This window comes from Andrena cerasifolii, chromosome 2 (genome assembly GCF_050908995.1).
Source record: "Andrena cerasifolii isolate SP2316 chromosome 2, iyAndCera1_principal, whole genome shotgun sequence".
In the NCBI taxonomy this organism is placed as follows: domain Eukaryota; kingdom Metazoa; phylum Arthropoda; class Insecta; order Hymenoptera; family Andrenidae; genus Andrena; species Andrena cerasifolii.
In genome coordinates this window covers 1,405,084-1,426,750 of record NC_135119.1, presented here as the reverse complement: position 1 = coordinate 1,426,750, position 21,667 = coordinate 1,405,084, and the positions used below count along the sequence as shown (strand labels likewise).

General features: G+C 39.6%; 1 protein-coding gene across 1 annotated transcript; it reads right to left on the bottom strand.

Annotated features, from left to right (window-relative positions):
- Positions 1 to 5,682: 5,682 nt before the first annotated feature.
- LOC143378528 (UPAR/Ly6 domain-containing protein CG9338) lies at positions 5,683 to 21,237 on the bottom strand. The gene is made up of 4 exons (XM_076830357.1): positions 21,092 to 21,237; positions 20,861 to 20,991; positions 7,695 to 7,928; positions 5,683 to 6,836 (listed from the first exon to the last, which is right to left on the bottom strand). Exons 2-4 carry the CDS (start codon positions 20,919 to 20,921, stop codon positions 6,607 to 6,609), a joined length of 525 nt encoding a protein of 174 aa, XP_076686472.1. The 5' UTR covers positions 20,922 to 20,991; positions 21,092 to 21,237; the 3' UTR covers positions 5,683 to 6,606.
- Between the last annotated feature and the right edge of the window lie 430 nt (positions 21,238 to 21,667).

Genomic DNA, 21,667 nt, shown 5'->3' with positions numbered 1-21,667 from the left:
GCGCAGCACCTCGCGGACTCACGATTGAGACGTTGATCAACGATCGATCTGCCAATCAGCGACATTGATCAACGATCGATCTGCCAATCAGCGACGCTGATCACGATCGATCTGCGAATCAGCGACGCGGATGGACGATCAATCCACCAATCATCGACTCTAATGAGCCAATCAGCGCATCACGTCGATCGTCTTCTAATGGTTCGAGAAAACGTGTAGCGGTCTCGGGTTTCCATCTTGATTTTTCACTCTTGTTTACGTAGCGTGCAGCAACAGACGTGTTGCATACAAGTCTGCTTTCCTCAACTCGTGAATTCTCATTTCTTAGTGTGACGTCCCGGCCCCACCACATGGGTCTCGCTGGTTAGTCTCCGCCGGCGCCGATAGAGGTCTTCTCGCAAGTCCTATCGTCCACTCTCGTTCACTTATATACAAGTTCCAAGTTATTTCCTCTCAGTCCCCGTGTGTCTAGGACAGGGGCTGTCCGCTACGCGTTGGGGAGAATTTCCGGCAAGACGCGCGCGACTGGAAACCTCTCCTAATTTGTTGACCGATGCCGGTGTCAACCAATCAGTAATTTCCCAGGTCCAAATCGTGCCACCTATTTCGCGCGTCTTCGGCGCGCTTCCACCGTAACGGGGGTGACATTTGGCGGGAGAAATACTCTTGGTAATGCAGCGGGATTTCCCCCAGGCTTCGAGGCGCGTGACGCGGCCGGTCGCAGGCCGCCCGGCCTCGCGTCGTGGGCCCTTCGGAAACTCTCGAGGTTTATGATACCCGCAATAACTATTGAGGCCGTAAACGAAAGTCTCGAATGAAAACATGCTTTGTTCAAAATTCAATCACGAAAGGGACGAGAAGCAGCTTACTCAAAAATAGTTTTTCTGGCGCGCGTGTCATAAACCATGCCGACCATTTGCACGCCAAATGTTCGTATTTGGTCGTGCCGATGGCCGCAACAGTGCAAGTGATGAGACGCTGACTTAAAAAATAAGAGATTCGTAGATTAAATAAGGGAAAAAATTACTTTTTTATTTTTACTTTGAATTTTTATTTTTAACTTTTTAGTTTTATATATATTGACACAACATGCTGAGGAGATATGCGCATACGTACATAAAATAATAATAATTAGATAACAATAGTCTTTATTATTAACCAGATCTGGCCACATATTGGGCCAATGTTAATGCAGTGCAGGATGGGACCACCGGGACATCGCCCTCTGTCGAATAAAAAAATGATCATCAAAATCGGTTCATATGCTGAGGAATTATGCGGGTACAAACATAATAAAGAAATACATACGGGTTGAATCTATAAGCTCCTCCTTTGGAAGTCGGTTAAAAAGAAGCGTTCCGTATACGAATACCCGTTGTGCTTGGGTTAGATCGTATACCTGGGACCAGCTGTGCACTAGGTGCATCCGCCGAGGACAAGGATCGGTCCAGTGACCTAGTGAGATAGGTTTTCAAGCTGCAGGTGAAGTGTTACGCCTTTTTAATTTGCTATTCTACGTAATTTCCTTCGATGTATGTCGACTTGCTTGTCGTCGTCCAAGCGCAGCGTGTAGCCACGCTACCTCGAGAGCCGGCTGACAGACTCACGCTTTGATTGGTGGGGCTTTTTTGTTAATATCTCGTTAACAAAGCCTCGATGAACATTTTCGCCAAGGAAAGTTGTTTCAAATCACCCCACGAGTCACCTCTGTCAAGGAACTCCAACATTTTTGGGACACCCTGCAGAATAGAACTAACATCTTATGGACTTTCGTGGTACAACTATGGCGCCCTTAACGATCTACAATTTCGAGACTGATTGTAGTGTCCACTATTCATAACCGACGCTCAGTTGAAGAACTATTTGCCGAAGTAAAATTGGGGGAAAGGGAAAGTGTGTGGGTATGGAAACTCATATGACTTTTCTATGATGGGGATTGAAATCGTCGGCAGTGTTTCGATAGAAAATCCCTTCACGCTATTGCTTTACGTTCGCTATTGTTTTACGTTCGAATAAAAAATTGACTAGACTATCAAAGATTTTAATCTAATTGTTCTATTAGAAATTAGAGATGAGGTGTCATTTTGCAAGTTTCTAATTTGTTTAAAATTCAGGACGTCAAAGTTTCTACGTGTGTATCTCGTGTGTGGTACAGATGAGATCGAACATCCAATGCATTTTTCTGTCCTGGGTTTGTGGGATCCTGGTCCGTCTCGATAAATATAATTTGGCACATCTCACTAGAAATTGGAACGTCGTATATATCAGTAAGGTGTTGAAGTAAGGAGGACTTTTAAAAGCTTCAAAAGTCCATCAGTCCCAGCAGCTCGGTGAAATATTCTAAGTTCTACTTATCCTTCTATCTTAACACTGTACTCGTATTCTGCGGTAGGAATAATCGAACAACGCTTAATAATTTCACATATCTTTATTTCATAGGGAAGAAAGGGAAGGAATGATTTATTCAAACATTTCAAGTTACATTTATTCTTACAGTCTATCAATGTATTTCAAGTTAAAGAAATTCTCGTACCTAACTAGATTATTTGACAATCGCAGCCATTGGCTCGGTTTCACCAATTACAGATCGCACCACGAGGAAGTTGCTGCGTTTGGAGAACCATAAATGGAAACCAAGTTTCAGCGATCTCTTCTGTTTAGGTTTACGTTAGAAGACAGGGAACTACCAAGCAATGACACGATTAAAACAAAGTCAGCAAAGAACGAAAGACGGGGGTAACAACCCAGATAGCACACAGACGTCTAAAGACGCCCAAAAGACGTCCTAAAGCCGTCCAGACCTAAAACGGACGTCGCAAAGGCGTCTTAAAGACGTCTTGTTACAAATCAGGACATTCAGACGTTCAGACCTAAAACAGACCTAAAATGGACGTCCCCGGGACGTTGTGTGCTGTGTGGGTACCAGTCTGTTGTCTAAATCGAAAAGGAAAAGCGATCGACGCCCCCTAAGCCAGGCTTGCCCTTTAGGGTACAAATACTTCCTCAAGTTCTGAGATCCGGGCAACAGACGAGGGCTGAACATACGTTGCTAATCGTTCCTTGGGTTTTGGGAGAACTGCAAGCGTGTGTGTGCGTCCATACGCACCCATATGAGCCAGCATGGACGCACGCACAGTCATGCAATTCTCTCGCAGCATATGCTGTGGTTAGCAACGTAACAGTTGCGCGCTCGGCTGTTGCCCGGGTCCCAGAACGTGAGGAGGTATTTGCACCCTAAAAGATGTTTTCCTACCCTACTTTATCAAGGAGAAGATTCCTCCTCCACCGACGAATTCATAGAGAGGAGGCTCCTCCTTTCCTTCAAAATTCATTTAACATTCAATATCTCATAAAATACCAAAACCATGTATCAGTACCTTCAGTGTGTGAAGCCCTCTCAGACTGCAAGAGCTCATTGAAAAGTCACAGTTACACCTCGAAATCTTCCGTTCTGAGCAAGCTAAAGCTAATGACAGAACATTATGAACTCAGAAATCCGGCAATACTGTGGCAGATACGCCACGACAGGTTGCATCTCGGGCCCGTCCGGATCTTGTTCTAGCCCAAGCCGGGACACGGTCTGCACTCGCCTGGATCTCGGTTCATCCCGACCCGTCCTCGGGATTGACATAATGAGAATGTTAATCAAATTCTTACAGATAAAATTAGTGAAGACACACCAATGAAAGATGGTCTCACTCCACAACAGCAAACTCTTATGGAATGATGAAAAGTACCTTCGTATTGCATCAGGAGAAGCAAATATACCACATAGTCTACTTTTCGATGAACATGCAGAGTAGCGAAGGCCAGTTCTAGCCATTTAGGAGCCCGGTCTCCATGATGTTTACCATAGCCGCGCGGAAGAGGAGCTCGAAAGCCAATGATAACGTGGGCGTGCCACGCATAGGGAAAAAAGTAGTAGTGTGCGGTGCAGCCTTACACCCGTACGATAGACTTGAATGACTGGGATTCTTGGGGGCCCCAATGATCGCTGCCACTGGGACTCCAGAGGACCAGTTATTTGAGCCTAGGGGTACGAACCTGCACCGCACGCTACTACTTACACTCTTACAGTTTTCCCTATCCGTGACGCGCCCACATTATTCGAGCTCCTCTTCCGCGCGGCTATGGTAAACATCATGGAGCCCGGGCTACACAAATGGCTCGAACTGGCCTTCGCTGATGCAGAAGAATGAACCTTATTCGCATTAAGAAAAATTAACGGTTTCGATATTTAATAAGAAGTTTCACTTCTAATGTGTGAGAATTTCCCGCATTGATTTTTTTTAAGTGAAACTTCCTTATGCACGGTAGATTGAATTGGCCTCATGCCGCTGAACGTGTAACGACACGTTGCCCCAACGTACTGACACTCCCTACCGTAGTCTCCACTAGGGGAACACCTACGCAGCATTGCGGTATATGTGTGTGCGCGTCATGATGCTGGGCGTCAAACCATCGACACCAATGTAGGTGTTCCCCCCTCTAGTATGGTACGGATTTACCTGGCAACCCTGTACTGTACTACCTACCCCTTTCTTTTAACTCCAAAACAGTTTTCTTCTGTTAGTCGAGCGAATTTGCTGCGTTCATCATGACATTTCTGTGTGGTTAATCGTATGCACTACTTAGATATTATTCGTTACAGCATAATAACGTACTCGCATTTGTGTTTAAGTAATACTTCGTGCATATTATTATGTTTGTGTATTATTATTAATACAATTAGTATTTATCATGCCGAATACATTAACTGAGCGATCGAGAGCTTTTCGTGAGCGAAACCGTGCACAACCTTCGGATGGTTCAGCGCGTGAACCCCCCCCCCCTCCCCTTAAGAAACATATGCCGATAACTGATAAGGTCGCAGATTGTCGCAGTTAATTTCAATCAGAACTTCTTCTGCGACTTTTACACTTTACTTAAAAAAAAAAATAGAAATTTAATCTAGTTTATCATTTTTCAGAATTTTTATGGGCAATGGAAGTAAGTGTACTACACAAAGTTTTTCCTAAAATCTTAATCGTCCTTTTAAATATATTTATAAATTTTTTTGTTATGAAAAAATTAGTATGACATGTCTGTATGAAGACATGAAGATTTTGCGTTTTGCCATGATTCTGTCCTTCGTAGGGATCTGAAACAAATGATTAATGAAAATTTTATTCAGTAAGAATATGGCTATCGTCTGAAATTAATTTTTCATAAAATGGCGCCATGTTGCACAGACAAATTCTTTTTTCTGGCGGACTTTTCTGTTCAACATGGCGCCATTTTATTAAAAATTAATTTCACTGAATAATCTCGATTCAGACGATAGCCATATTCTTACTGCATACAATTTTTCATTAAGCATTTGTTTCAGATGATTCAAACCAAGCGTTTGAAATGGGACCCGAACGAAAAAGCAGCCGATGTTCGTCCCAAATTTTCTACTCTGATGGATCACCGGATTTTGTTCGCGAAAACCCCCTCTCCACGTCTACCGCGACTATCCGGACGATTTCACGCCTATTAGTAACGTCATATGTTAACGAACACTGTTATTTCGCGTCCACACCGAGGCGAACAGCGTCTTAGCTAACATGTTCGCGTAAAATATTTTATGTTCGTGTCCGCCTTGCTGTGGACCCGAGGAAGGGAAATCACAGATACTGTTATAATGACAACACGTCGAAGTCGTTCAAGAAACATTTTATTGCTCGTTACAACTTTCGTACGATAATATTGTATTTAATCTTGAAAAGCTCGATTTAACATTTCACAAACCCGTGTGTTTGTATAATACACATATGCACGTATATAATTGTATTAATTTATACTTACAAGGTCGACCTGCAATAAATATCCATGGATCGTGAATACATTTGATAAACATAGGAATATCGAAATTTTCAATGTGAACACCCACATACGTAATGTTCGTGATACAATCGTACGCGATCATCGATCAATATTCGATGTATGCAAATATACAGACCTCAATTTTTACAATACAATATACCAACTTATTTTTCGAAATCGTGAAATGACGGTTCAACAAAAATCTCGCAACATATCTATTTTGTAGATTTCCTTCCGTTGCCGTGAGAAACGACACATAAACCATCTTAAATCAAATTTAAAACTACGACATATTAGAATCTACATACTGAAATTTAATGAAAAAATTGACCGAAAAAATTCCTTCTAGTTTTTCTTGAAATGTTGTTCTAGAAATTTAATTTCGTTCACTGTGGTTCGTAGAACATTCGACGATTCATTCTCTAATATTCTTTAATTTTTAAGTTCACACTTCCTTAAGATGTAATGTAGAGAGAAATTCCGGTAAAAAGTGCGGCGCTTTTCTTAAGAAATGCATAATGTGAGCATACACTTCATTTGAATCCGAAATAATAACAGAAAACGTCAAATTTGTTCCTTATTCCCTGTTTCATACCGCAAAGATATTACCGTACGGTTTTGTGGTCATGAACGAATGTGAGATATTAATGAATCTTTGTGTATACATGTATGTGCTTGAGATTTAGAATGCGCTATGGATTGATTGTAACGCGTCCTTGTTGACGATCGCAATCAATTCTGTTATTTTGTACGAAAAGGTTAGGCGCTGTTATAAAGAGCACCTAGAATTACAGTTCCAACAGCTGACAGTAAGACAAAGAGGATCTTGGGCGAGACTCCCATAGAGCCATTGCAAGCATCGTGTGAACAGAGCTCGCAATGCTGCAGGCTGTAGTTGTTGGAGAATTTTCCTTCTATTGCTTTACAGGGATCAATGGTCTCCGTCTTCGCTGTTTGGCAGTTTCTTACTATGACATCTTGCTTGTTGACTGATACAAAGAAAATTTGCGCGTTAACAAATATCTGTATAGGCAGGATAGATACCATGCCAGTACAGTATTGTCTCGTTAGCGACTCGCTGGTCGGGACCGGCGTTGAGTCGGTATCGTGAACAGAACCCTAATTCCGAGTGTTCGTTTCTCGCTTCTTTCTGGCCGAAGGGGGGAGCGAGATGGAACACTGCGTGCGCGGCGAGCGTGCGCGATGGTCGCGCACGCAAAGGACAGAGTGTCAGGCGTCCGAAAGACGGAGCGAGACAAAACATCAACGCGTCGTCGGTCTCGTACCGTCCTCGCTCGCTTTCAGTGCCTCTCGCTCGCTCTCGTTCCATCTCGCTCCAGCTTTCGCCGGGCAAGAGTGAGACAAAAGTGGTGGGGAAAGCGAAGAGTCGGTATCGTGTACACAAAATCGAGTCGCTAACGAGGAAATACTGTACCATTTAACGCAAATACAAACATATCAGTTCCGTGACGGTTTAGTGCCGTCAGTAACTATCAGTGGTCCCTTTGTGTCAGTGTCAGTAACTGACACGGACAAGTATGAGCTGCTTCCATTCCAATACAGAGAAACGATATTTTTTACCATTGACATTGACAGCACTGAACCGTCACGGAACTAATGTGTGTGAATCCGCCTTTAGTATGTCTGAACAGACTTGGATGTTGAAAAAAATAACAAAGAATTGAAATTTTTTATCAACGTTTTACTATTACATTAAGAAAACAGTTAATTTGCCTCTTGAAAGCAAAACTGGTGGCAAAAACTTATCGATTCAAATGTAATAGCCTTATCGTCACAGACTATTCATTTTTCAGAGATTAGATGCATAATTAGATGCTGATATTTACCCTTTAGAACCATTTTAGCACAGGCCACTGGCCCAGCAGTCGGGTGATGCTGCGAATTGTCGACATCGAAAATATAAGATATTGCGCTTAACCCGCTGTGTTGCTGAACGGTTCGCTGCAACTCGCCCATATGGTTTAAGGTACATTCGACAGGTTCGATGTTATGTGCCTTGGGGTCAGTATCGCAGCCTGGATTTGTCAGCGAAGTACACATGTAGCACTTCAAAATCTCCACTGTAAAATTAAAGAAGAAAAGGCATATCAACATTTCTACTATTAGAAGTATACGCACACTACCGCCCATAAGTTACATGCAAATTCAGATACAGCCTACAGTTTTTATAAGGGATCTCATTTATAATTCATTTTGTTCCATTTACTTAGTTTAAGATTATTTTAATAAAATTACTAATGTATACACTAGGGTGCCACTCATTTACTAAATAAAAAAAATTCAAATATTCCGGACACCCCCCCCCCCCTAATTTTGTTTCACTTGATCTAATATAGTGATGTGTAAAGGTTCAGCTTAATCGAATAACATTAAACCGTGGCGATTTGAACTTTAACTTTAAAAAATTACAAAGAAATCTTGCAAGCAACGAAAATTAAGGAATGCACTAGCAACCTACGCTAATCCATTTCACTTTTATTGTTTCGTAGAATTGTCGTTATCTGTAACGGTTATGTAAATCACCGGGTATCAAATCAGTTATAAACGCAGCATAATAAGCCAGTAAAACTGTATATTTGACTTTAATATGTTACGGAATTGTGATGCATTATTTTAAATCGATAAATTAAAATATAAGTATGTAAGATTTGGAAGAGGGTTAGGACATTTGAAATGAGATAAAACCTTCAATAAATATTTGAAAATGTAATTTTTTGTTAACCCTTATATCAATAACCAAAAGTCCCTAAGGTCGTGTTCAGATATATTGGCCGGTAAGTTCGGTTCCGCGAGCAGCGCGCGAGGAGAAATCAGCCACCACCACCTGACGATCGTGGATTGGCAGTTGAAGTTGAGGGGCCCCCTAAGGGTATGGTGGGGTAACGGAAACGCTGCTCGGCTCCGCCTGAACGAAGCCGTGTGGCTGTTGTTTATTCTTAGCGTAATAGTTGTGGCGTTACGAAGATATGCAAAGCCCAATACGAGATGAAACTATCGAGAAAGAATCAATGTTCTGACCAATAAAGCTCCTGATTTTTTTCGGAGCTAACGCACACCTATTCTGATGTATGTATTTCTACGTTAAGAACTCGGTTTGGCCTATACGTCAGGAGCTTGGCGCTATCCCCACCACTTTTGACTCACTCTTGCGAAGGCAAGAGCGAGATGGAACGAGAAAGTGGTGGGGATGCTTCGCTGCGTGTTACGTACCTCACGGGCACCGTATCCCCACTGCGCGACGAGCAGCCCTAGCCCGAGAGAGAGTGAGAACGTAGAGAAAAGGAGCACCGAGGCAGGCAAGCGGTGTGGTGGGAGAATACCCCTCACGAAACTCACCGGCCAATATATCTGAACACGACCTTACTGACTTATGGACGGGAGTGTATGTCGATATTTTATTACTTAGTATTTATCGTAAATTGATTCTAAATAATTCTTGTAAACAGCTATGAAAAGGCATTTTCTTATATTAAGATTCGTTAATCGTACCAAACTGTATCAATAGGGTCTTCTTTTTCCTTATATTATAGGATTTTCTTTAAGAAACTACAGTTATTTTTATTATGTAATTCGTGTTTCAATTACCGTGGCATTGTTGCTTACATATCTACTAAAGTATGTGTATGTGGCTAAAAAAAGGGAGTGCAAAGTAAGAAATTTAACATTGGTATTAGATGCATTTTCGTAACTTTGATGACATGAAAAACAGATTAATTTATTGACTGGCATCGGCGTGTTTTCACGCCGAGTGATTTACATCCTGCCTACAACTTTGACGTGTTTTCACGTTAATATCTTCTGAAACACATCCGCTCACGCAACTATCCAAACTATGATGAGCTGTCTAAATAGTAATAAAAAATTTAATTTCGATATTTTTAATTCTATCTTTATGTATAACCCTACTAGAAATTTATGTGCAAGAGTTTTCTGGTAAAGAGGCAAACAAATAGGATCTAATTTAGGTTATTTTTAGTTATATGGCAGATCGGAAGTCTCTTTCTCTCTTCAAGTGCAACTGTATCTCTCTCACTGGCTTGGTAAAACAGATTCCTTCATCTACAAATCACTCCACGCCAAAACGATCACATTTTTAGAGACTTTAATCGGAACGCATTATGTATTATGTGAATCACATGAAATTATGGAAAGGTTTGAGTCATTGTTTAACGGGTTTTGAACTTGGTTACAAAGTATAGGACTTTGAATTGTGCGATTTCTGCCTATGTTCGTGAAAAGATGCTGTACTTATGAATTTTTATCTCGAAAAATTTCAACAGTATTAAGTTAATTTTCTTTTATTTTAATCGAGAAGAATTAATCTTTCAGAATGAAAATTTGAAATTGTGAAACTACTTGAAGAAATAAGGGCATATTTTTTTTACATTTGTAAACAAGCGACCTCCAATGAGAAATTTGCAAAATAAAACTTTGGACATAATTTTAAATTGCAAAATTAATTTTTCAATCTAGAAAAGTATTATTAGAATGGGCCACACCTAGATTAAAATATAAAGAAATAATGAATTGAATGCGATAAAGAGTTTCCGAGATAAAAATTCATAAGCACAGCTCGGTTTCATGAACATAGGCAAAATTATGCAAATTCAAAATCAGCAAAGTGATGACTGAAACCGTCTCCTAATAATTCAGTTTGATTTGGCGTGGAATTACCCTAAATAGAATAAGAATCCTATGAGCCTGTATTCCTCGACTTGTCCGCCATTCATTCTGCATGCGACGTACCGTCCGCAATCGCCAATAAGATTCAACACTCTGTCAAATCTCTATGGGAAGGACGTTTGCCTCGTCCTCTCGAAGAGGATAGCGATATACACCCGACAGAGACAACGATTACCCTAGGCCCACAGCTAACCCTAGTAGCATTTCTGGTTGGCCCACAATATCCCCAAGTTGGGAATTAGTTGGCCATCAAAATGCCAACAATAAATGCTACTAGGGAAGTAGTCGAAAGTCATTGGCCAAGGCGTAGGGAGCCGCGTAGGGAAGCACCAATCACGAGCCTGGAGTGGCGGCAACATCGCAAGTTCTGGCCCCGATCTCAAGACGCCTTCTTTAGTAAATCAGACTATAGTGAGGTTGCGGCTAGACTCATTCTCATTAGGGAACACTTCGCCAATATAGGTTATAGATATTCTGGACTCTCCTTAACAATCATGATATCGATTCCGGTAGAAAAACATATGATAAAATATCCAAAACATTTATCATACTCGATATAGCGAACTATTCGATAATATCGATCTACAAGAAAGATGCACATACATTGTGCACTGTGCGCCGGACCTGCTCGGATCGTTCAAGCCACTAATTGTAAGGTCGGGGCCAAAATATATTGGCCGGTGGGTTCCTTTTCGCGAGCAGGGCTGGAGGAGAAATCAGCTACCACTACCTGACTATCGTGGATTCGCAGTTAGAGTTGCCTGGCCCCCGAAGGGTATGGTGGGATAACCGCCAGGGGTCCCGTTAGGGAACGCTGCTTGGGTCCGCCTGAACGTAACCGTGTGGCTGTTGTTTACTCTTAGCGTAATAGTTGTGTGCGTTACGAAGCTATGCGTAAACCAATCGAGTTGAAGGTATCGAGAAAGAATCAATGTTCTGACCAATAAAACTTCTGAATTTCTTCGGACCTAACGCACACCTATTCTGATGTATGTATTTCTACGCTAAGAACTCGGTTTGGCCTACACGTCAGGAGCTTGGCCCTATCCCCATCACTTCTGACTCGCTCTTGATCTGCAAAGGCGAGAGCGAGATGGAACGAGAGCGTGTCAGAGGGACTGAAAGCAAGTGAGGAACAGTACGAGACAGATGATGTGCTGATAGGTACATACTTTGTTTCGCTCCGTTTTTCATATACCTGATACTCCGTCTTTTGCGCGCGCGACGGGCATGAGCGTTAAGCCGCGTATTCACCTGCGCATTCGCCCCGAATGTGCATTCGGCGCGCACCGATTTTTTGCTCGTCCGGTGTTCGGCGCGCATTCGGGCCGATCCGCTTGTTGGCGGTCCATCAAAGCGCGCATTCGGGTCCGAACAATACCATGAAAAGGACGCCGCAAATTTCACTCAACCCCGAACGCGCGCCGAATGCGCGCCGAATGCGCGCTGAGCTCCGAACGGGCAAAAAATCGGTGCGCGCCGAATGCACATTCGGGGCGAATGCGCAGGTGAATACGCGGCTTTAGACACGCTTTCATTCCACCTCGCTCTTGGCAAGAAAGAAACGCGAAAGTGGTGGGGATGTTTCGCTGCGTGTACTGGGTCATCCGTTAAAACTGCAACCTACGCGCGCGCGAACAGACGAAACGGCAACACCGCATGACGGACGCATTCCACTACAACCATTCATTCACCGGCCCGGCGTTCCGCAGGCTGCCAGCGACCGCTGGATAGCAGCGATGCCCGAGCTTCGAAAATTTTAGGATGGTCTCTTTCAAATTAACGCCGCAAAGAGCTAGTTGAAAATTTCCGGCCCGGTTTGACGAATTTTGGGCCTTTTTCGTATATCTTTTGAACTACAAAAGATATCGGAATGCAATTTGCGCCGAAAAATGAGAAAAAATTATTCCCTCTTAATGATGTATAATTTAACATATTCTACATTTACTTAATTTTTTTCTATCAATTTTTTAACCATAATTGTTGTAAAAAGCTTTTGCAAACTGTTTATTTGATACTGTATTTGATGCTGCTTTTAAAATTCGTGGTGTTCATAAACAATAGGCTAGTTATTTCTGTATCATTACTTTCAGAAATTGAGAAATTAAATTTTTATTCAATTATGTGTTAGTTCTGCAGACCTCAGAATCTATTGTTCTGGTTTTCTTCTTTATGACTTTATGCTTAATGCATTGCATACCTAGATCAGTCGTAAGGGGTAACTAATGGGACTTGTATTTGACTGCAGCGGTGTTTGAATTTGTTTTCCAGAATTTTTGTGTCTGAATGTTTTAACTACTCAACGCCAGGCCTATACGGGCTTCCGTTAATGTCATTTTTTGCAACGATGCGCCATTAGTGTGGCTTTTACACGCAGGTGGCGAAAAATCTCTCCGTACAAGGGTATAGCGCCACGGTCAACCCTGTCGTAACTAAAAAATTTTAAATTGAGACGGGTACGAGATCAGTCGACATTATTTTCAAAGCTCATTACAGTAATCTGGGGTGCGAGTGGTAAACCGATCATAAAAACGGAGCGCGCGGCTCGATTCCCTGGGCCGGTAAATTCCCAATAGCTCTTTGCGTCGTTAATTTGAAAGAGACCATCCTAAAAATTTCGGAGCTCGAGCATCACTGCTGCCCAGCGGTCGCTAGCAGTTCTCCTCTGGGCCGGTGCATGGTTGTAATGAAATGCGTCTGTCAGGCGCTGTTGCCATTTTACCAGTTCGCGCGAGCGCGGGTTGCAGGATAAAACGTTGACCCTGTATATCTGGCCCCGACCTTAGATTGTTTCAAGCCGCTCGCTTTAAGGGGGGAGCCTGGTGTAGCGGATCGAAGAAATCGATTTTTTTTTTGCATAAATCAATAGTTAAACATCACGACAATATGTTCCCAAAGCCGCAAAACGAAATTCGAAAAATTAAAGCGGATATAGCCGGTTTTGCTACGGAGCGCTAGGCTACCACAAAACTTTAAATGCGTTTTTCTCGAAACGACAGTTTCACACTTTGCGGGCAATATTACTCCAAAAATATTCAACCAATCGACTTGGCCTTGTGTACGGATATTTGTGAACATTTTCTTCACAGAGCTAAGTTATTGGTATAATGATATTGTTTAAATAAATAACTTTTTTTTAGACATTTAAGGCAAAATTTCGTTGGAAACAGTGAACTTTTTATTCAAGAGGCCGCCATTTGTTCATTTTGCATCTTTTAAGTTTCAAATTACTTCATTCTGTGCGCACACTCATAAACTAAAAGAAAATTGTTGGATTTTTGGTTTCAGATGAAACCAAAAGACGCTACGTTGCCCGCAGTGCAATAATTGCGTCGCCAACGGACTGGGCATAACTTTGTTATTGGCCGCTCTTTTTTAATAATTTTTTTTTGTTATATACCTTAACCTGTTAATACAATATCCTGAAAGTTTCAGAAAGATCTATCAAATACTTTCTTTAAAAAAAATTCCCGAAAAATGCCTCGATTTTCATTTAGTTACACCAGGCTCCCCCCTTAATCGAGCTGGTCATTTCATTCGAGCCGCTCGCTTTATTCGAGCTGCTCGGTTCTCTCGAGCGCTCGGCTGGGATCGGTTATTCGAACCGAGTATAAGAATCCCAGCTCACTGTTTCCGAGTACTCGAACAGCTCTAACCTATATTTTTCCACATAGGCATAAGGGACAAATAAAATGAATTTAATCGCATTATATGCAATAACAAATCGTGTTTTAAATTACGATTCCGGGACAAATTGTACAACTGTATATCCTTTGTTAAAATACGTCGTGTAAGGTCCGGGGGGGGGGGGTAGAGTGCAGCAAAAATAATAATTATTGTAGACAACACAGTGTATAATAAATCAACTTTTCTTTTGGACTTAAACAATCAACAGTCTTGGTCCTTCAAATCAGAATTAGCAGATCTTAAGAATTATCCTTAAAAGCTAATCAATTTGACATTTTTCCGAGATCACATAAATGTTACAGTGTGCCTCAGATCTGGGGCACAGTTTAACAGCCTTACGGGTACCATTTTAAAAAGATCATTAATCCAAATTATATCTTTTCAAAATATTATCTGGAAGTGAATAAGAACGTGCATGACGTTTTGTCTTATTTACCATTTTAGGAAATGGCAATACAAGTTCTATATCATGCATTGCACCAGTTCTAGACCCAGTTCCAGCGGAGAGTAAAAGATATGATCTACATTCCCATTTTTGCGCAAGTAACTGATGTTATATTCATGTTACACTGTACCCCGTTACACTGTGCCTCCTACCGTATAAACAACGAAATATCAACTGGAATTTGATAGGGTATGAATACCGGCAAACTTTATTGCTATAACAAGCAACAAATATATGTAGTTTGTTTGTAAAATATTATTACTTACCAGAATTACTGTATGTTGGAATAGAAACACAAATCTTTTACTTGAATTCGTCACGATTAAACACGAAAGAACCTATTTTGGTAGGTATTATCACGGGAAGGGGACGATGGCGACAGATGAGAACTGAATCAAGACGATGGCGGGTGCGCTTGTCAAAAACGTAGAATGATGCAATAAAGATGTTACAAAGAAACAGAAATACTTTCACTGTTATACTGCGCTTCATGTTACAATCTACCCCACCTGACCTTATAGATCGAGTGTTACGACGTGAGAAAACAATTTTAAAATTCTCTCACAAATCTGTGTGACGCATAATTTTGCAAAGTATAGTGTGATTAGCTTCATTACGCCTTGCTTGTGTTTACAAGTAGAAAAGAGAACTTAAGTGACTTTCAAGACTCGAAAGCATGCAGTCTTTGAAAACAGCTGCATTTTCATGAACTATTTGTCTCTTCAAATAAAATATTTCTGCCCTTAAACGTTCAATAGCGCATGTACCTACTAGATTACTTTATATAATCTTCTTAAGATTAATTTACTATAATTGTTTAAGGCATACGAGCAATCTATTTAAGATTAATTACTGATAGCTTCCAAAATTCAACGCAACGAAAAGAATATTCTGATTACTCCAAATCGGCCATTAATTTATTTATCTAATATAAAAAATATCCTAAATAAAGAAACATGAAAACATTCGTATTCGCAGGCAATTATTTTCAAATCTGCATATACAGTCCTACTCGCCAAAATAATAAAAAATTATGGCATATGCGTATGTCCGATAATGGGCGGTTTTACAGTTATAAGCATTTTTATATCCCGTAAAATACCGGCCCGAAATGCCTATTAAAAGGCAACCGGCTGACAGGCGCATTCGTCAATTAAAATTGGCCTAATACGCTGTATTTTCATTTACATACCTACTTTGCTTCTCGCCATTAAAAAAACAAAGGCGAAAGGATAATCAATATATCGATCCGCGGAAACACAGCTGGGCTTCATTAAATGCCGCTTTAATAGCCGTTCCAAGACCGTGTTTCACGGAATATAAAAATGCTTATAACTGCTAAAGTAAGCATTATTACACATACATATGTGTATGCACCAAATTCTTTCATTATTTCGGTGAGTAAAAGCGATCCTGGAAAAATGTCCAACATTTTTCTACACAGCTTGTATAGAAATTGCGAATGTAAACAAATGATACTTAAGACGTAAATGAATGTAAAATAGGGGAAATATGTAAAGTGATACATACCAGGTAAATTGCAAATTGTGTTAAAAACTTCTAGGTAGAGTAGACCGGGGGCGGTAGTAACACTTTGAGTTTGAAATACGATTACACAGGAGCTGTTACATTTACAACAGAAACTCTTATGCGGAAATGTTACTTACTTATTTGACAATCATTAGGTCACAACAGTTTCGCTGTATGTCAAGTAATATCCAAGTTATTAAAAATAAATGAGAAGCGTGTAAACTGACCACGGGTCGGTTGTAACACTGCATGGAGTCGATAGTAGCACAAATTTAACTTTACAAAATTAAAATATTTATTGTTTTAAATTATAATAATAAATGAAAAAAGTAATATCTGTAACCAATTATGTGGTATCGCAATTGTGGCAGAAACAAAACACGTTTGGCTGGTGTATTCTTCATCTGCTCAATCCTTACATTCAGTACATAGCACCTATTTTTCATTTGGTTTGCTTGTGCTATGCTATAGAATTCCATGCACACAAGACAATGCTATTATCCTTCTTTGTCACTATTCGGTTCTATTGCAGTACAACCAACCCCGATTGCCGATGTTACAATCGCCCCCGACCATGCTTTTGAACTTCAATTATAAATTTTCACTAACGGGACGCATAAAAGTACTAAGTAAGAGCAGTACTACTTTTAAAAAGGTCCAATTACAGAGTAAAAAATCGAAAAAGCACATTCTTGCAAAGGTACCTAGTGTTTATATTACAATTTTAAGTCAGTAAGAAAAAGTCACTTTAGGGTGTCGAAAAAAAAAGTTATTTTGTTCACTGTCAATATCCATTGTTTATCTATACTCCTAGGACATGGATGTGTGTATTCTAAATGTCATTGTTCATCACATATTCAAAATTGGTGTTAATATCTATTATATGTTTTGAGATATTTGGCGTGTTACATTCACCCCCCTGTTACTACCACCCCCAGTCTACCCTACTTACAGTACCCACTATATTAAACCTGCACTTATTTATAAATTATCACAATTTGTACGTCCATATCGTGTTTTAAACAAGCAGTTAAAAAAATTGCAATCTATCGATTCCATCTTAGAATTGAAATATGTGTAATACACAAAATTCAACACGTTTCTTCGTTTCACCTTAATTCCTAATGCTGCGAGTAGAAAATAAACGCAAAGAAAAATTACTTCTATTAGAAGAAACTTAAATAATAGAATACTAAGTAAAATTTAAATTGTCTTCTTCTTTGCCGCAAATCCATCAGTTTATGATAAAAAAAAAAAATTAAGACGAAAGTGAAGTCTGTAAATTCCCCGCCAGAAATAAATTTCAGTGAAGAAATATAAGAGCCATTTTTCTAAATTATAGTCCATTTCAATTCAACGATTCTTTGTTTTCTGGGCAAAATAAATTAGCTACTCGCTGTAGTGCATGATGGCCGCCACGGCGCGACGGCGGCGATGCCGAATCTCTTTTGACCATCAGATAATTCTAACTACATAGCATTCCACCTAAGAGTAGACCTACGCCCCTACCGATTTGTGATCGATCTGCGCAGAAGGTAATTTCTAACCAACTATGTTAGTCAAATTAGAGTTGGGTAATAAATGATACGTATACAGTAGTATGATACTATAGAAATAATAATAATAACAATGTTTAACATCATGTATATATATATTTCAAAAAGTTCAATGTTAATATAAATAATTGTAATACGAAAATGGAATATTAAATTGGCTAGCGTAGTGAATTGGAGCAGCAGATCTGACAACGTCGCATTCATTCGAAGCGTCTTTTATAACCAAAATGTCAGAAAGGTTTCGTTGCAACTTACAAAGGTAAATTTATTAAAAACATAATATTGTGAAATAAAGAATAATGTCGGGTTGGAATCGCTGCAAAAAGAATGGAGTAATGTAAATTTGTTGAGGTTAAACGCGAAATATGTTCAGCAAATCGAATTGCAGATGTAAAGTATCTTGGAGAGCAATTATGGTGCTCGAACTGTCGAAATATATTATCTTTGAATTATATTGAAGAGAAAAGAAGAAAGGGGATGCATTCTGAGTCATTAGTGAAATGCCAGCATGCTGTGACACTGCAGCGTTTAAAAAATAAGCATATTTAAGTGTCCAAACATATCGATTCTGCGACGTTGCCACGTTGACTGCTCTACGTAGTTTCTGAAAAATTTGCACGTAAACCTATCTTTTTATGGGCATTTCCGAAGAAACTATGTGGTCAGTTTTGCAGAAAGAATAAAAAATTCATTTCCTGACATTTCGATGTACTTTTGTGCCAATTTTGGTAAACTTCTCGAATATAGTTTTCCTGTTTCAGAAGAAAAGCTGAAGCTATAACCCTCTTTTTTCGACTCCGCCATATGCCACTGTGTTAAAATGCATCAATTTTAATTAACAATTCCTCGATAACTATGTGACAAATCGATTTTAAACTTTGAACAAAGATTTTTTGTATTCCAAATTGGTGTTGCACGAAATTTGAAAGAATTCTTGAATTTAGTAAATTATTCAGTAACTACCTTAAGGTGGAATGCAGTATAAATAAACGATGGAGGCTAATCGCATATCCAAAGAATGTTTATAATCGGGGTTGCGTTTGCAGCATCCCATCTTTTTCGCTGTGCGCTGGATGCAGATACACATGCCATTCTACGTAGTTATTATTTGGGTCGCAGTTTCATGGCGCCAAAAGTCTCGACGCTACTCACACTACCTAACCATCAGCCCCCGCAGTTCGACAAACTGCAGTTAACCTACTATACCTCTGTTTTGAAGCTATTGAGAATCGTCCATAAATTCCAGCAATCCTTAAAATCCTACAAACATTTCGTTTCTAACTATAATCGATCGGATGATACAATATCGAAATATTATTTGGTTTCATCGATAAGTGTTAAATCAGCGTTCAAATTAATCGTGATTATGTAGATTCTAATTGCTAAATGACTGTATCTTCAATAGAAATACTATTATGTTTGCAAAAATTGAACACGAACGAATGTCGTGAGGTTTGCTCAAATATCTTTTTTAAATAAACTTTTGGTGTACTATGTAAGCCGGGCTGTACATGTACAGGGTGTTTCGCAATTGACAGTCTAAGTGTGGGTGAGCATGTCATTCATCAAAATAAGCAAACAAGTGTTATCTAGTAAACATGGGTCCCGAATTCAACAGTTTCCAACAAGACGGCTGTTGGAATCAACAAGAAACTGTTGATTTCTAGACCTATGTTTACTAACACTCCTCTGCTCATTTTGATGAATAAGTAGGTACTATACGTGACCAAAGTTTGGACCATCGATTTTAGAACACCTATATGTATAGGTCGCACATACACATCCCAGACTTGCTTTATTTTTCGATTGACCTTGGATAAAGTCAATTTATTCGTCTGGAATATTAGCGTTAATTTTTAATAAGCGAACATTTCTGTTATCATCTGTACTAGAATAATCCAATCGGCGATGTCAGATTCCGCAATGAAAAGTCTAATGACGTTAAAGTGCATATTTCAAAATTTTTTGGACAGATAAAAAATTCTGTTAGTGTAGACAAACAATATTTTAATAATAAATACAAATAATGGTTTAATAATTGAAATAGTTAATATTAACGAGTCAAATTTTCATACTTTGTGCTAATACTTTGTAAATATTGTTAAACAACAGTTCCTAATATTGAACGCTTTTAATAGAATAATATAGGACAATATATTTCCAATTATTTTAATTATTTCACACGAACCGGTATCGCAGTAGTAAAAATGTAATAAATTTGCTAGCGATGAAAGTAGTAAAACATTTAATAAGTCAGACGGTCGGTATCTTGTTATGTGAACACATCTGACGTACGATGTTTCTTTGAAAATACGTGTAACATATAAAATCATACAACAAAAATTCTATATTGTGCAATTTTCTAGCGATCAAACGTATATAAATGTATAAAAGAACACAAGGCAATTTATTTTCCAATTCCATGTATTATTTAACATTACTTACTGTGGTATTTCTAAATTCCCATTTTTTTTTAATGCACACGCACTTTTACATTATTGATATGGTATGTGTACTGAACCTTCTAATGTGTAATGAACATATATATTCTTCTGTAGTGATATTCTACAGAAATTATGCTAAAGTATAAGCACTTCAACCGAAAAATTTGTTTACGTAAAATGTCGTACAGAATAATTTCCTTCCCCCATTCTACTGTTAAAAAATATATTATGCACAACGCTATACGTGCTTTTTCATCTGATAAAGATCGTAGCGTCAAAAATCATATTCCTTAAACACTACTATCAAAACTATAGATATGTAAACTGTTGAAAGCTAAAAAGACCACGATACCTATATAAAATATATATGTAAAACAAGCCGCCCACTATTCCTGCCACAGACAATCTCTACGAATTTTACAAGGTCACTATAACAGTTTGTAGAAAAGTCAACGTAAACTTCTGGCCATAAACATTCTCCGATCACTGAGAACCAAATCTCCCAAGATTCCACCACTCTAGTCGACAAACGCTTTTCGTTTCGTATTTTCAACGATGTCTCACAAGTTGCCAGAAAAAAAAGGAATTCCCGCTCAGTCGGTATTTGCCGTACTTTGTTGCGGTATATGTATTCCTAGGGTATTCACCTGAACGAACCACTGAGACGAGCGCAAGGCTGACGATTAGCACTGCGATCCTTCGATGCATGCCGGAAGTTCTCCGCGGAGAGGCAAACTTTCCCTCAAAGAAACTCGTTCTCGATGAACTGAACGCAAAACTGCAATGTGCGGCGAAGGGTAAAACACTAACTCGGGGAAGGGTTGTCGTCGAGTCGACAGCCTGATCGCGAGTATGAGATTGCCAGATCCGCCACTCACCACGCCACTCCTCTCCTATTTTCTCCACTCCGTGCCTCTCCTCGACTCTTCTCTCTGCCGCAACCCGCGTAATCGCGCAAGACGTGTAGATTTCGCCGGCTCCGTGAATCTCTGCTAGATCGTTGGGCGTGGATCAGCGCGACGCGACGCATCCACCGTCGCCAGTTTTTCATAAATTCTATGGACGCGTACCTATGTACATACACCCATGTTTATGTTTATGCCGGAATAGGGGGTGGCGGAATGTACTCCTTCTTCTAGAAGAGAAATGATGTTATTGGTACATATTGGAGATAAACCTCCTTTTAGGTCTTCGTACACTGGAATTTATGTTCTTCTAGTTTCATATCCGATTAGTTATTTTGTAAATCGCCTTGTCAATAGTTCAACTTGGTCCGCATGTATTCGGAATTAAAGTAGTTTTAGTCGAACAAAGTTTACCAAATATTGTGCGAGATTGATGTAGGAGTTATTTAGAATTTTATCTTGTAATCGGTTGTAACAGTTTGTATGTATTTTCTCAACTTTCGTTTACTATATATTAAAGAGGAAGGACCAAAGTGTATTTTGGCGTAT

Coding starts and splice junctions, on each gene's coding strand:
- LOC143378528 (XM_076830357.1), bottom strand. CDS start 20,921: ATGCATCGAAGGATCGCAGTGCTAATCGTCAGCCTTGCGCTCGTCTCA. Junction 7,929..20,860: donor CGTCTCAGTGGTTCGTTCAG/GTGAATACCCTA, acceptor TTAATTTTACAG/TGGAGATTTTGAAGTGCTAC. Junction 6,837..7,694: donor TGCTAAAATGGTTCTAAAGG/GTAAATATCAGC, acceptor TCTTTGTATCAG/TCAACAAGCAAGATGTCATA.